We start from the raw sequence: 15,618 nt of genomic DNA, 5'->3' as shown, positions 1-15,618 counted from the left end.
CCAACAGTGGCCGACGAGTGTACTTTGTGTGTGTGTGTGTGTGTGTGTGTGTGTCTGCTTGTGCGTATGAAGAGGCAGTCAAGAGGGGGGCGTGTCTTCCCATTCATCCAGAGAAGGGAACGTGCACACATCATATTCACAGTGGACTTGCGGTTTATTAGCAGGATTACCGCTGAAAGGCCCATCATGCATTCAGCCCCTTTTTTCATGACCTTGAGCAGAACGGGGTGGGGGGTGGAGTGTGTGGGGTGGGGGGGCAGTGAAAACACATTCACAGTCTCAGACATTCAAAAAAAAAAAAGTTCTTGCAAAAAAATGTCAAAGGAAATTAACTCACCGTCTTTGAGTCTAATTCGTGGTGTTGCTGAGCTAAGACCTTTTCTACGCTGGCAGCATCTGTGAATGTAACAAACCCAAATCCTCTGCAGAAGCAAAGAGACACAAACAAACAACAGTGTTAAAATGCATGCATGCAAAAAAAAAAAATAAGCAAAGCAACTCGCGGTTGTTTAGAATCTAAAACCTAAAGGGGGGGGGGGGGGCGCTGTCGTACAGTTGCACAGGACGTCACATTTGCTTTGACCTCAGTATCTATACACTTGTTTTCTTGTCAAGTCGGTCGCGCTACGGCGCACGCAATGTGTTTATCATCCAGATTGCGGACGTCCTGTGGCACAAACTGAAAGTGAGCACGTTATGCTGGCCACACCGCCGCCGCCGCTGCAGTCACAAAGTCAATGTCAAATTGCATTCGGTCGCAGCTTTACAGCAGCCAGCAGTTTAAAGCTTATCTGACTCGCTGCGAAGCCACACGCAGGCGCGCGCGCGCGGCCGTGCGCGTGCAAGCTCTCTCTCTCTCTCTCTCTCTCACACACACACACACACACACACACACACACACACACACACACACACACAGTGGATTCACCAAGAAACAAAAGTCAGGCGATTTTATTTACCTTGAGCGTTTCGTCGTGGGGTCTCGCATCACCATACATTCTCTGATCTCTCCGAATTTACTAAAATAGTCTCTAAGGCTGTCTGCGGGCACAGGGGGGGGGGGACATCGGGTCATTAGACACGCAACGGAGAGTCATGAATAAAAATAAATAAATAAATAAATAAATAAAAACATATACATAACACCCCCCATTCACCCTCACCCGCCCACCCCCGATCCCCCTCCGCCGGTACCACCGCCGCGATGCGCATATAGGGGTCGAATAGAGGACTTGAGATGGACGAAGATCGGGAAAGAACGCCGCCGACAGTCGCGCACGCACGCGCGCTCGCACGCATTCGCACGCCACCGACAAAACAGCACACAAAAAAAAAAAAAAAAGCCAACAAAACAGCAAAACGCACAAGGACGAGGCAGTCGGACAGAATTTACAGTCTCACCTGGTGAGGTTTGCCAGCTGAGGCCGCCGATAAACATTTTACTGTGAGGGGGAAACACAACACAAGTGAGTCCAGATGTCAGTTCGGCCATTTTGACGACTAACTACTTGTAAAAGCGACCTTAAAGGATCAAGGCAGACTGATCGAGTCTGGCTCGGCGTTCGACAAAAAGGGGGAGGACACAGCTCTCGCTTTAAAAAAAAAAAAAAAAAGCTCTCGAAAACTGCTCCCGTTGCCAATCCGGCACCCGCCGGTACAAGTCCTCTCCAAGATGTTGCAAACATGCACGAAACGCGAAAGCTGCGACATTCTTACCCCGGGTCATGTTGCGAGTCGTTGAGGCTTCCGGATGTGGCTGGACTCCCGTCTGCTTCCATAGCGATTCCGAACTTGGATCGGCTGGGACGACACTTAAACAGGGACAAGGGACGCGCGCAGGCAGGCCAGGAGATATGCAAAGCCCCGCTATGAGAATATTACTGAGCCGGGAACGACAGCGTCACACGTGGGATCGGATCAGCTCAGCCCCCTCGCTCCCCTCCCCTCCCCTCCTCCTCCCCCTCTCTCCACGCAGAACGCTCTACTTCGGCCCGCGGGGGGCGTGGCCTCGCGCTGTCACCGAACCAATCCCTTTGACGTCAACTCGGGCAATCCGCACCGCGACGATCCCGTTTGGCGTTTCAGTGAAGGCGAGAAAGTCCGCCGTCCGTCGACGGACTCGTGTTCGAAATCGTTTCCTACATTTTGGTTCCAATTTTTGAAAACAAAACTTCCACTTGCGTTTAAATGAAATCGCTTTTCTTATATAGAAATATGAATTGTTTGCATGTTTGATGACAATTTTGTTTTGTAAAAAAAAAAAAATCCATAAATGTAAAAAAAAAGTACAAATAAAATCAAAATCAACAAAAGTCTCAAAACAGAACGTAATTTTTTTGCTACATGTCTTGCTTCAATTCAAGGGATATTGTGCTACTCCTGACAATATATGCATCCATTCATTTTCTTTGCCGCTTATTCTCACGAGGGTGGCGGGAGTGCTGGAGCCTATCCCAGCTGTCAACAGGCAGGAGGCGGCGTACACCCTGAACTGCTTGCCAGCCAATCGCAGGGCACATGGAGATAAACAGCCGCACTCACAATAACACCTTGGGGCAATTTAGAGTGTCCAATTAAAGTTGCATGTTTTTGGGATGTGGGAGGAAACCGGAGTGCCCACCCGGAGAAAAGCCTCGAAGGCACGGGGAGAACATGCAACTTCCACACAGGCGGGGCCGGGATCGAACCCGGGACCTCCGAACTGTGAGGCCAACGCTTTACCAGCCGTGCCTCAATTGAGAGTCTAATTTTGAAAGTTGTGAAGTTGACGTGGTTTACCGCTAGTCCTCTGTCCTGCACCATAAATAATAAAACAATCCGATGAAAGGTACCGCATCAACCGAGTCTGTCTTCTTGCGCAGTGCAAAATATTTAATTGCGCAAGGTACAAAACCTGAAATTATTACATGTAAACCCCCTGACCAGACGTACGAGGTGTGTCCCAAACGAGGACCCCGACCACATTTCCAACAATGGTGGGTCTTGTCTTTGATATCGTTCAACTTTGGTGGCTTGCAACATTTTTTCTGTGGCCGGCAAACATGTGTGACAAATCATTTTAGATTCATATCTTTAGCACGTCCATGCTGCAAAATGAAAACACTTTGAGGCCCCTCGTCATCACTTTCACATCACAGTTGTGTGTTCACGAGTCAACCGCCATTGGGTGCCCAAATACTTGGGACGCCACAGAGATGTTTCGAGGTGCTTCTCTTTTCCAATCTGAGGGAAAGAAGCGCTTTGAGGAAAAAAAAAAAGAAAAAAAAGTGTGACAGGGGGAAAGGCAAATAAATTGCAACTCAATTTTAACGGTGCCTTGATTTAATGTATGTCTAAACATTAAGAAATGCTGCTATTAGTGGATGATTTGTGGTTAGTGAGTTTGAATTTTGTCAATCAGTAGGAACACAAATGGGCTTCAAACATGGACCGGAAAATTCATTCACACAAGCTCGCCTGTATTTATTAACCAAGCCGTGTAACATGATGAAATTAAAAACATGTTTACGTCAGGAAATCAATGCAGCAAATGGCTACACTTCAAAAGCTGCCAACAATATGCCGGAGAGCTGAGTCTGCACAAATTCCGAAATCTTCGCCGTTCTTGGTTTGGCGGGTTATCTGATTATCGGCGTAAGTCTCCTGAGCCATTAAACCTTTACACAAGCGGGTTGCAAGTGCACAAAAAGGTCCAAATCCTTCCTGCCGACCCCGAGGCGCGGCCTTTCACATCTATATTCATTATGGGAGTGTTTTCCCACGGGGATGGATATTGTATCTACATACATCAGCTTATTATGTTCATAATGTCAAACACATATTGAAGCACGCTTGCGAAGGAAGTGGGAGGTGGGGGGGTGAATATGACCACATCGAGATTTCTCCAAAGGGCTGAATGTGGTCATTAAATTTCAATTTGGGGCGTAGACATTTATGCAATCATTTTTTTTTAATTATCCATTTTTAAAATCAGAAGAAACCGTTTCAATATTGTTATTAATAATTGAATGGAAGGCCCAACGACGAGGCGCTCTAAAGGAGCCCCACAAGAGTGCTGTCCTGCAAAGGGGAAATGTACATTTGGGCTGCTCGGTCTTTGCACCTTTTCAGCAATTCTCTTTCTTTCATTCAGACACAAATCTCTCCATTCGCTTTGTTCAACTCGCGTGTGTAATGTTTGAAATTAATCCTCAATCTCGATACGTCGCATGTGCCCATTGCGCAACTTTGTCACCCGCCGGACAGTTGTAAATAAAGGCGTGATATCTTTTGAATATTTGGACTTCAGCATCGCAAGCTTCAGCGCCGAAACGTGACAACTGATCCGTTTTGCTCGCTTTCACGTTCAGAGAACTTTTGGCGAGTGGGCCCGTTGCCCACCAGGACCAGAACCAGCGAGGGTTCCTTATCTGGCCTGGCAGCATGTTTTGCAAACAATGACTTTGATCATTTTTGTGAATTTCAGCATAAATCTCCAGCCAGGTGGCCGCACTTCACCCGCCCGTGTATTGATGCGCGGGGGGAGTGGCAATTGAGTGAAGTACATATCTGCCAAAAACATCCATCCATTTTCATTGCCGCTTATCCTCACGAGGGTTGCGTTTGCCAGTCTTCTTCTGTGAAAGGAAAGTCAACTTTTCTCACCACGTCGTTCTCTCCTGCGCCATTTGGTGACATCATTACAATTATTTACAAAATGTTCCATGTTTGGCTTGACTACTAGGGCAGCATCTTTGTTTTTCGACGCAAAATAATCTCCCATTTCAGGGTCGACTGATTCGGTTTCATTTTTCCAACGAACTTTCTTTTGATTCAAAGGTCAAAGGTCAAAGGTGACGGAAACGACGCGGCAACTGTGACATCTCTCAATATTTGGCTGAGCTTTTCAAAGCGTCAGCGCCAGCTCGCATGTCATAATGGCCTTATTTCATAACCTGGTACGAGGGAAAAAAAGATTCAATTATGTTATATCATGACAGCTTTGAAGGCATCTCGCGGGGAAAATATGCAGCGCGCCAGTTTTTCCGACGGAATTCTATGAACCGATCTGTGCGGAACCGTAATGAAACATTTACAAGACATATTTTGGGATTGCAGGGATTTCTGAAAGCATAGTTGTGTCGGTGTAAATGCATCCCGCAGTTCAATAGCAAAAAAAAAAAGATGAACCTCTTTTCAAAAGAGGGGGGAACCCGGCACGGAGAAGCGCTCAGAACTAATCGACCCTTTGCATGAACACTGGAGGATTTGAGGCTTTCCGGAGGAGTCACATTGGATAGTGTGTGAAAAGAACTCAGAGGGGAAAGAAAGCCAGAGAAGTCACAGAGTTATGGGGTGGCGTTCAGGAGCGCACGCCTTCTATTTCCTGTCGCAGCGATCATTTGGAAGCCTCACAATATTCCCCTTGACCTTGGCCAAATTGTGCTCGGATCACGCGGGGCCGCCTTTGTCTGCGCTTGTTCCCGTTTCGGATTTGGGCGCGATAGGCACGAAACTCGCATTTTGGAGATTTCGCATTGATGAATGTAATTGCTGGAATTGTTGCAAATGTTCTCCACACTGTGCGCACACACACACACACCACACACACACACACACAGTCCAAAGAAAGAAAGAAAGAAAGAAAGAAAGAAAGAAAGAAAGAAAGAAAGAAAGACCCTCTTCTTTCACTGACATGAATTAGCAAAATTGCTTGGGATTTGAATCTAACAGGATGTTATCCTTTGGAGTTAACAGATGATTTTCTATTGATCAGTATGGATTGAGTCATCATGCTTTTCTCTGGAGGGCCTATTATGGGGGGTGGGGGGGTGGGGGGATAGTGAAATGCTGCTGCAGATGTGCACAGAGTGTCTCCCTCTAGTGTCTTTCCCCCTCTGTTGAACTGATGCGAGCAAGGCTGCAGGGAGGAAGCCAGGCCGTAACATGCATAATTGACTGTCCTATTTCAGGAATTAGCCACCCACCAAACTGCAGTCTGTCAGCCCTTTCATCTCACTTAAAAAGCCCGTTTGGGCCATAAATGATCAGTTGCTGCAACTGCTGGAGTGAATGAACGATCCTTGTTTTCATCCTCACTGTGTTTGTTTTCCAAATGGTGCTTATTGTACGCGTAGCTTTGTTGCAATAGTGGAAGAATTTGAAGGCGAGATCAGCGGGGAGAATGTTCTGCTGATAAATGATTTCTTTCATTATTCCTGCTTTAACGACACAGATGAGTTAATTAATCTGTGCCACGGGCTACACGCTAACATTCCGCATAGATGCCGCGATACGCATACGTTTGATCATGTTACGAAGAAATGAAAGCGTAATGTTGATGTTGAGATGATCCCCATGAGACCGGAAATGGAAATTATTGTGAATGGAAAAATGAGCCTACCTTTAAATATCGATTGCGTAGTTAAATTCATTTCATGGCGAACATGAAATTGACCCCCTCCAAAGAAGGTGTTTTTTTTTTAAATTATATTTTTTAATTTCACAACCAACCCTGTTGAGTATCCATCCATGCATTTTCTTAGCCACTTATCCTCACGAGAGAACTATCCCAGCTGTCAACGGGCAGGAGGCGGGGTACGCCCTGAACTGGTCGCCAGCCAATCGCAGGGCACATGGAGACAAACAGCCGCACTCACAATAACACCTAGGGGCAATTTAGAGTGTCCAATTAATAATGTTGCATGTTTTTTGGGACGTGGGAGGAAATCGGAGTGCACACCCGGAGAAAATCCACGCAGGCACGGGCAGAACATGCAAACGCCACACAGGCGGGTCCGGGATTGAACCCAAGTCTTCAGAACTGTGAAGCCAAAGCTTTCCAGCTGAGCCCACCGTGCCGCCCATGTTGGATAAATTTTTACTTAAAGAGACATACTTTGTGTACTTTCTTAACTCACTTTGCATGATATGCAATGAGGAAGAAAATAGTAACTCAACCAACTTGGAGGAAAACGTGTAAGTGCAGGGATCGGGTTTCCCCTTCAGCGCTTTCCACTCGATCGAAAATCTTTGCGGCTCTCGCTAGGATCATGTTTCTTAAACTAGAATGGCGCTCGGGAGCGCCCCGGCCTCTGCCGAGGTTCAACTCCCCACGACACGGAGGTCGCTCGTCCGAGCACATTGCGCTGACCGGCAGTTGAAACGGGGAGATAATAATTTTGTTTTGAAGACTTGAATACACGATACAATGTTTTTGCAAATTGATGCATGGTCCCCAATCTGTTTTTTTCTTTTCTTTTCACTACTGGGGGCAAAGTTTTTAATATATCGTATCATGTGCCTAACCCTTCTTTCGGACTGTAGTAATCAATTAAAAACAAATTTGTCGTCTGTATGTTCAACCACTCCCCGCCCCCCAATTGTTTTTCATAAAACACCTATTGCACTCAGTGAAGGTGATTTATTTCCCTTTGTAAGTATTCAGTTACCGTGAAATTTTACAGGCTCTTTGTTTTCAAATCAAATGATGAACCTGTCACTATCACGTAATTTGGAGCTTGTATTAAAAAAAAAAAAAAGCATAAAGACGTGGAGCTCTTTAGTCCAACGCAGCTCCGTTAGCAGTGGGTGACGATGACATCATTTACCTGCTCCACTGGGCCAGGAGATAAGTAGCGGGCCCCCGCCGAGCCTCCGACGAGGACCTGCGTCCGGCACATGTCGGGGAAGCGTGTTCGAGCCCTGCCGCGGGGGCCAAGGTGGAGATTGAAGAAGGCGATGCACACAAAAGCTCCGTACATCAAACGCGAGTCCAGCTGACGTAGCCGACGTGCACGTTTGGGCCACTCTATTCCTATTCAAATTGTATTTCTACACTCAAATGTGCAGTTCTCATGCATGTTTGCATATTTATGAATCTTAATTATGTATCTTCATTCAGTTTTTTAGTTATTCTACATAAAAATATAATCCCGCAGATGTGGAACACGCAATCTAGCATTAATTAGTGCTCCTTTTCTTTGTGCAACGTTTGCATTTTACAATAAAATATACATTTTCTCATGATTGTAACTGCTTTCTAAAACATTTTTTGATCTTATACTGACGATATAGAGCCTCCCACGTTTAAGGTTGGGGGTTTGAGTCCGACTCCCCCCCCGAATCCATACCTGTACATACCCAAGATGAATGTCCACATTTTTGCTTTACAATTGAAGCGCAATCTCTTTTCATGCACGTGTGCATAATATGATGCTTTTGCTATCTTCACATGAGAGCACACGATCCAATCAGATCTCCACCGGCAAGTAATTGAAGGCAGCTTTTGTGAGCTCCACGTAGCGTCTCCACGTTATTGTTGGTGTTTGACTTGAGGCTGCCTTTTCTTTTCCATCCTTTCTGGTTTCTTTTCCCTGCTAACTGACTGCCATCGTCCTTTCTACTCTGACGGTGCAGACGATGACCTCGACACCGACCTTGGCTTGTCTGCGCCATGGAGACACGAAGCAAACCCCCCCACCACCACCACCACCACCACCGCCAACTAAACTTGAAGGCTTGAATTTTGCCCCTCTCGTCGTCTCTCAACACGGGCCGGAGCACGCCTCGTTATTTCCGAATTCCGACACGTTTCCCCTTTCGAGTTGATCAGCGCCCAGACGGGAAACGTCGCTGTTGGCCGAGAGAGGCGGAGAGCCTCTTGGCATGTAGACGCAAGCTGTCAATACAGATTAGCTTTTATCAGATCGAGTTTATGTGCAACATTGCCGCGTCCTTTGGTCGGGTAACGGCCTTATTCGGGGTTACCGTTGATATTGCGACGGTGCAGCAAGCTCAAAGGCGGCTTGTTATTTCCTTTCACTTCATTTAGGTGATGGGCCACTCTAATAATGATACCTTAAGTAGCTTTACACGAAAGGTCCTTTTAAAGGTCAATAGGGTAAAATAATTCCGTTGCTTGCAAGTTTAACTTTCTGCTAATATATTGACCGTAATTTGACTTTTTTCACATGCTTTCAACCCTGCGATTTATGCAGTAATGCGGCTAATTTGTGCATTTTTTCCTAACGGTCAAAGGGGCACTCGACCGGAAAAGGTAAGAGTGACCGGAATATATGTGCCGAGGAAGTGACTTTTACAGGCCATGTTAGTGCTGTGCTGGTGTTAGCATCGTGCTAGCGTGTTGCTGCTGTGTTGCTGGCGTGTCTTACCGATAAGTTTTTTCCCCCCAACCAGCTCTGTTAGCGCTACGCTAGCGTTAAACTCTTTCTGTGTACTGTCTTTGTAAATATCTCGTGTTTCAATGTGGGCACTTGTGGCTTTTACACAGCTGTGGTGTATGTATGTACCAAATGGTATTTCCTTTACAAATGTACTGGGTGAGGCTTATAACCAGGTGCGCACTATAGGCCGGGAAACACTGAACTTTTGATTAGATTAAAATTCTATGTAGCCTATAGTTTAAATCTCTGCTAACATACTTGCTATTGGTGACCAAGGAAATACAGCAGCAGTGAGAGAAAAAAATGGCTGTTTGGTGTTTGTTTCGTTTGACCACATGGGACATTTAAGGGGTGATACGTGTAACAAATGCCTGTTGTGGAATTTGAGTAGATTCTTTGAATGAAATCAAACATGAAAAGGGTGGCGATATGTGCCCCTTACAGAGACATAAAGCGTAATAGTCGCCGTTTTAGTGCCGTAAAAGGGAAAGCGGCCGTCCACTCCAAGCAAACAAGCCCAGACAGAGAGATGAAGAAAGGGAGCCAACAGAAGCAGTAAATGATACAAGCTTCCTACACTTTGTCAGTTATTAGGAGAAAAGAAATCTGACAGCACTTTGTGTTGTCTGGAGAAACAAAAATAATTGGCTAGCATGAGGCAGCACTCTACCTCCTACGGTACATTACTTTGAAGAGGTTGTCAGAAAGTTCTGGAGCTGAAAAGGTGCTGGCAAAATCGGTGATGGAGAAGTTCTTTTTTTTTTTTAAGGCTGAAAAATGCATCAATTTGAATGCAACATCATTGTATTTAATTACAATTCCCCACAACAACTGCAGTGTTTTTCATTTGCGAGTGGCATAGAAAGATACAAATCAAAGCTCATTCCCATCTTCTGTCACAGCAATATCATATTTTTTTTGTGTTTGATGAATTGCTTTCTGCAAAGAAGTGTGAAAATCCGTTTACAAACAAAATAACGCTCTCACTGGGACATTCTCCTACATTTGAAGGCCACTTTTGGGTCGTGAGCAGCAAGCAGATGACCAGATTGGTGCTCGTGACATTTCAAAACTTTTTGTGAAAGAATGAACGTGTCCCACAAATAATTAAACATTAAGTAAAACGTCTCCACACATTAAAGTATGCGTTTCCCGGCCATCGACGTCGTACCAGCCATTGTATTCCGTTTTTTTGTCTGACACGACGTCCCAACACCATTGGCCAGGCCTCAGATGTGTTCATTTTCTGTCTCCATTTGTGCATTTTCCAAACATTTTTCTTCAAATAACCTGCTTACATTTCAGAGATATTGTTCTATGATTACCTTTCAAAGCTGTGCTTGTAGTAGGTAGTTGTCAACTGTGATTAAGTGTGAAGAAAAGCCTGACTGGGATAAATGCTCTTCTTTTTTTCTTTTTCTTTTGCTTACTTAGTATGCTTACTCATGGGAGATGTAGTTGCTGAATAATTCATCATACTGTGTTGGAATAAAAACGCCGCGTCCGGTTGTATAGCGCGAAGCACAACAAGGTCTTCAGAAAAGAGGTTTTGACACCAACGGGACAAAACAAAGGCAAGGATATGTGCATAACCTTATTCGGATATCGGCTGCTGAACGTTGACTGGATACAACGTGCTTTTTTTGAAAAATCGACTTGTTCATTCATCTTCAGCCACAAAAATGCCGAAAAACGCTCTGCAACAAATGACCACGATGCTCAGCATTCCTCATTAAAATTAAAAAAAAGTTGCCTGAAACAGAGAGACTGAAGAGGTCAGCTCACAAGTCAAATAAATGCATCCATTTGTTGGGAGTAAAAAGAGAAAAGTTGAAATTCCGAATCATAACATACTGGATGTAGAATTGCAATGGCCCAGTTGCATTTTCAAGCTGCATTCGGGAGTTCAGAGTGAGTAGTACTTGAATAAATAGTGCCATCATGTGCTTAAATCGCTTCATTGCAATTGATATTCTTGTATAATTATTAATTATTTCGATGTATTCGTGTGGAATTAAAAATCAAATCACCGGTAATCTCAAATTTTGCTCACCTAACAGTAAGGAATTTTTTTTTTTTTTGGAACATCTCATTGGTACGACAGGAACACACATGGCAAACAAGGCATGCATCTAATTCTTCTTCTGTAAATCACTTTTTATTTTCATTCGGGATGATAATGGTGAGAGTTGGAAACGTGGAAAAAAAATTGCTGCTCATGCGTTTGCGATCTTTATTTGCCTGCCACTTGCACCGCGTTGGCGCAGAAAGCGTGTGAATGTTTATAAACAAGCGGCACAAAGCTTTGTTATGTACCACGTTATAATTTGGACATTTTGGGCACATTTTACTGTCCAAACGTTTCTCTCTCAGGGCTCCACCAAGACGTTCCTCAAACTTAATTCACTCGTCATGCTAAAACTATATTTCGAAAGTATTTAAGCAGCGTAGGTTTTGGTTTGTTCGTTTGTTTGTTTTTAGATGTACAACACGCGGATGATTGATACATTTTCACTGAAGCGCTTTTAAATGCTGATATGTCATATTTTGTTTTTGTCACGGTTGCCGATGGGTACACATTGAATGTTATTGTAGATTTTATGTGGAGGGGTGCATGTGCAGTTTCGTTGTTTAAATTCAATGGCAAAAAAACATGAGCATTTTTTGCAGTACTCATTTAAAGTGAAAGCTCTATTTTTGTTGAAATGAAACACCTCAATTCAGTTCAACATAAGTGACGAGATGCCACAAGATGGTGGTGAAGCACTATTTTTTTCTTATAGCAACCCCTCAACTCATTTAAACATAGTTCCACGACATTAAGATGGCGCTGAAGCACTGTTTTTGTCTAAATAAGCCTTCACAACTCACTTTAGCATAGATCCTTGATACCAAGAGGCCACAAGAGGTCTTCAAAGTACAATTTTTGTCTCAATGAAACGCCTCAACTTATTTTAAACAAAATTCCTTGACACCAACAATTCACAAGATGGCAACAAAACGTCCCTTCATCGATCCATCCGTCCATCCATTACTCATTAACTCAAACAGTTTGTCCAAATGAAACTCCTTCACCCATGTCAACTTAGTTCCTTCATAACAACAAGCAAATTGAGTCATTTTATTACTGTGGCCTCAGCATAAAAACAGCAAATAGTTTTGTTTTTAGCAAACAGTTCTAAAATAATAATCAACAAATATTGTACGTTAATTTGCAAATACCGGATGGTGAATGTGTGTGTGTATGTGTGTGTGGAATATTTTGCGGCGTAAAAACGACAAAAAAAAAAAAAAATACACTAGTACCCCTGCTGTAAATGAAAAGCTGTGCTATGGAAATGAAAAAAAGGTACCCTAAGACAGGCAGTTAACAGGAAACCCCCCTCCCTCCGACAGCACTAAACCACATTTTTTTGTTCCTCCGTGGCACCAGGGGAGGGGGCAGCCGAAGCGTTGGCACAGGGGGCATCAAGATGTTTTTCCTGCGTAAGCAAGCATGAATCATCCACTGGGGTGACATCACCGGCTTGTTGGCTTTTACAAACCTCTTCAGCCTCCTGCTTCCCGTCTTCTGTTTCTCCATTCTCATGCACCTTCTGGCCTTCCTCTCTGGAGTTACGACGGTCCACCTCCTCCTGTGTTTTACTCAAATTCGTCAAGACCATGCTAGTCTCTTTGGCGTCCGTCTCCGGGTTACTTTTGTGTTGCCCCTTCGACGCGGTCAGCTTCACGGAGTCGCCGGCCAGCATCTTGATGTGTCGGCTCATCTGGCACACTTTACAGGTCAGCATTAAAGTGGACAGCAGCAGAATGACGCAGACCAGGACCAGGCCTCCCGTTAGCACCAAGAGTTCTCTCCTGTCCAGCACGCCGACGGGTGGGGCGGCGTCGCTCGGCGTCGTGTTCCGTTTCGAGGTGCTCCAGACCGCCGACGTGAGCCGTGGGGTGGCGGCTGGAGTCGTCAGAACCGGGGAATTAGTGCTGGCTGAGGAATTTTCCTTTGGTCGAGTCGAGAGCCACACAGAAGACACAGTGGATGAGTTGTTTTGAGCGCCACACAGCAGGCCCCCGAGTAGAATTACGCCACATAACAGCAGACGGATTGCGGGGCCCTTCATGGTTGCTAATGTAGCTGAAAAGAAGCGAGTGAGAACAAGTCAGTTAGCAGCGGTTAGCTAACTAAAAAAAAAAAAAAAAAATCAAGCAAAAAAAAATATCATGAAGAAGCTCGTGATGACTACACAAATAAAAAGGTTAGCATTTCGACCTCAGACTTCCAAGGTCAAGGGTTCAAAACTTAATTCCAGCCTCCCCGTACACAATTTGCATGAGCTTCCGTACTGCAGATCCTCTCCAGGTACTGCAACATTCACGGCCCCGAGAATACTTTGTGTCAATGTTTGTCGATACTCCTCGTGCACCGTTGCTGCCGGGCGACCAGTGACTCACCCTTGACCCTAATGAGCGTAAACACTACAGAAATTGGCTGCACATAAAATATGAATGAAGAAGGCCTGCGTGAGTCGACTGCGGTGAGGTAGGTATAAATCAGGGGTGTCAAACTAATTTTTATCGTAGGCCACATTGTAGTTATGGTTTCTGTCAGAGGGCTATTATGATTTTATATATAAATATATTATGAAATCTTGAACTGACCCACATTATTTACACAAAGTTATCAACTAGTTTTGAAATCAGAAATGAAGGGTAAATGTTTTTTATTTCAACTCTTGTTGATATTTGGTAACACAAAAATGCTTGCAATATATCAACGTCATCATTTACGATACGACAATTTGAAATTTTGGTACAGATTTGGACATTAATCGTGAAAGCGGATACGCATGATTCGTCTTCACGGGGTTGGATCTGGCCCCTGGGCCTTGAGTTTGACACCTTTGGTATAAATGATAAGGTGCATGTGGAGGTTAGTTACAAAAAAGTATTAAACAAGTAAACAAATCAAGTACAGTACATGTAGCTTCAAGGATGGTACTACTGTACAATAATTAGCATATTGAAAGAAGAGATGTATGTAAGATCACTAAAGGTGAAGACAAAAAGAACAAATAAAAATTCATGAAAATACTGCAGTAGAAAATAAGTTTTAAAAAAGGATCTTCAACTTAAAGTTTCCAAGTACAGTATACTATGTATGAATAATTATGGAACCAATAAGAACAGGTTTGATACAAAAATATGGACTCATGGGCAAGTTATAAAGGGGGCATTTATGTAAATTAGTGAGCGCAGAAGTAGATGAAATGCGTAAGAACTTAAGTTATGAGTAACTAGAGCAAAACAAAGTTACAAAACAAGGATGCAAATAAAAAAACATGTATGAAAGTTACTATAGGTATGTATTGCACAGAAAAATTTATATACAATAAGTGAGGGAGCATGTACTGTAAGCTGTCAGTAACTGCTTTGATAGGAAGCAATGTAATATGTCAGTAAGTAATAAGTCACAAATGTGGTAGAAAACAACAATATGAAGTCATCTCTGCAGGTAAATTACAAATATCAAAAATTAGAATATCAAAGACTGGAATACAATTACCAACAAGATGTACAATTGGGTAAATAAGCTAGAAAAAGTGGGGAAGAAGTCATATGAGTATAGAAGACTGAGTACACTATTAAAAAAGTTATAACGAGTATCCAATTAAGTATGTCACGCACGGAAGATGTATAGTAGTAAATATTGAATGAATGAAATTTGCTTACTTTATATTTAAGTCATTGTTAACGATATTTAAGCAATTATTAACTAGCTTGGTAGGATGGTACGGATTCAACAAGAAAGTAAGTAATCAAATTAGCAACTATGCAAGTATAACCAGATTTAGCGGTATACGTATGAAATAATAATAGAATTAATAAGAATACAATAAGTAAAGTGCTTTAGAAATATAAATGAATCTGCCTCACTAACATGGGGGAAATAATAATAATAATAGCATTTTTGTAAGAAAAAAATAAAATAAAAGTCACTTACGATGGAAGTGATTGATTGAAGATGAGAAAGTTGCTTGTCGAAAAAAGGAGAAGCACCGAAGACGAGCATGGAAAGGACCAAATCAGTGGCGTGAAAAAAAAAAAAGCCGTCTGGGGTGTACTTCTTCATTTGGGCTCTCGTAAGAAAAGGAAGCGCTTGCTTTGCATACAACGCAAGCCTGCAAGGAAGATTATGCTAGATGCCTTCTTAAAAATTGAAGACACTTTATCACGCAACGAGAGTCGAACTGCAAAGAAAATCAATGCATTATGCTTCTAAAATATAGTCGTACCATACCATATCCCCCCACCCCCCTTCTCATCCGAAATGTAGATTTATTTTGAAATATTTTAGAGCAGCATGGCGTTGAACTAAAAGAGGTACAGTATTTCACTTTCGCATTACTGTTATGGTAAATACAGAAAATGTGAAAGGAAATGAGAGTCGTCACGGTCC

General features: G+C 43.4%; 2 protein-coding genes across 14 annotated transcripts in view; both read right to left on the bottom strand.

Moving 5' to 3' along the window:
• LOC133491387 (RNA-binding protein Musashi homolog 2) overlaps nucleotides 1-2,048 on the bottom strand; it is a 213,472-nt gene extending 211,424 nt beyond the window's left edge. For 3 of the 11 annotated variants that reach the window (XM_061802425.1, XM_061802423.1, XM_061802427.1), the window contains exons 1-4: nucleotides 1,717-2,042; nucleotides 1,402-1,442; nucleotides 960-1,041; nucleotides 338-422 (exon numbers count right to left, since the gene is read on the bottom strand). In XM_061802425.1, the coding sequence (XP_061658409.1) occupies nucleotides 338-422; nucleotides 960-1,041; nucleotides 1,402-1,442; nucleotides 1,717-1,778 (270 nt within the window). In that variant the 5' untranslated portion in view covers nucleotides 1,779-2,042. Of the gene's footprint in view, nucleotides 1-337; nucleotides 423-959; nucleotides 1,042-1,401; nucleotides 1,443-1,521; nucleotides 1,593-1,716 lie in introns of all 11 variants that reach the window. The other 8 variants (XM_061802424.1, XM_061802426.1, XM_061802419.1 and 5 more) reach the window with 6 other exon arrangements.
• A 7,958-nt stretch (nucleotides 2,049-10,006) lies between these two features.
• Nucleotides 10,007-15,239, bottom strand: LOC133491892 (uncharacterized). 3 transcript variants are annotated; one of them, XM_061803601.1, is made up of 3 exons: nucleotides 13,432-13,650; nucleotides 12,710-13,296; nucleotides 10,007-12,646 (listed from the first exon to the last, which is right to left on the bottom strand). In XM_061803601.1, exons 2-3 carry the CDS (start codon nucleotides 13,280-13,282, stop codon nucleotides 12,563-12,565), a joined length of 657 nt encoding a protein of 218 aa, XP_061659585.1. In that variant the 5' UTR covers nucleotides 13,283-13,296; nucleotides 13,432-13,650; the 3' UTR covers nucleotides 10,007-12,562. The 3 variants fall into 3 exon arrangements, with proteins under 3 accessions (XP_061659585.1, XP_061659584.1, XP_061659583.1); XM_061803600.1 differs by lacking the exon at nucleotides 13,432-13,650 and adding an exon at nucleotides 15,163-15,239 and having other exon boundaries at nucleotides 10,007-13,296; XM_061803599.1 differs by having other exon boundaries at nucleotides 10,007-13,296.
• Between the last annotated feature and the right edge of the window lie 379 nt (nucleotides 15,240-15,618).

Source organism: Syngnathoides biaculeatus, chromosome 18, assembly GCF_019802595.1.
Source record: "Syngnathoides biaculeatus isolate LvHL_M chromosome 18, ASM1980259v1, whole genome shotgun sequence".
Classification (NCBI taxonomy): domain Eukaryota; kingdom Metazoa; phylum Chordata; class Actinopteri; order Syngnathiformes; family Syngnathidae; genus Syngnathoides; species Syngnathoides biaculeatus.
Note: the sequence above shows the minus strand (reverse complement) of the source record. Positions and strands in the feature narration are given on the sequence as shown.

Excerpts from the sequence above, each read along its gene's own strand:
- LOC133491892 (XM_061803600.1), bottom strand. The coding sequence starts at position 13,282 with ATGAAGGGCCCCGCAATCCGTCTGCTGTTATGTGGCGTAATTCTACTC.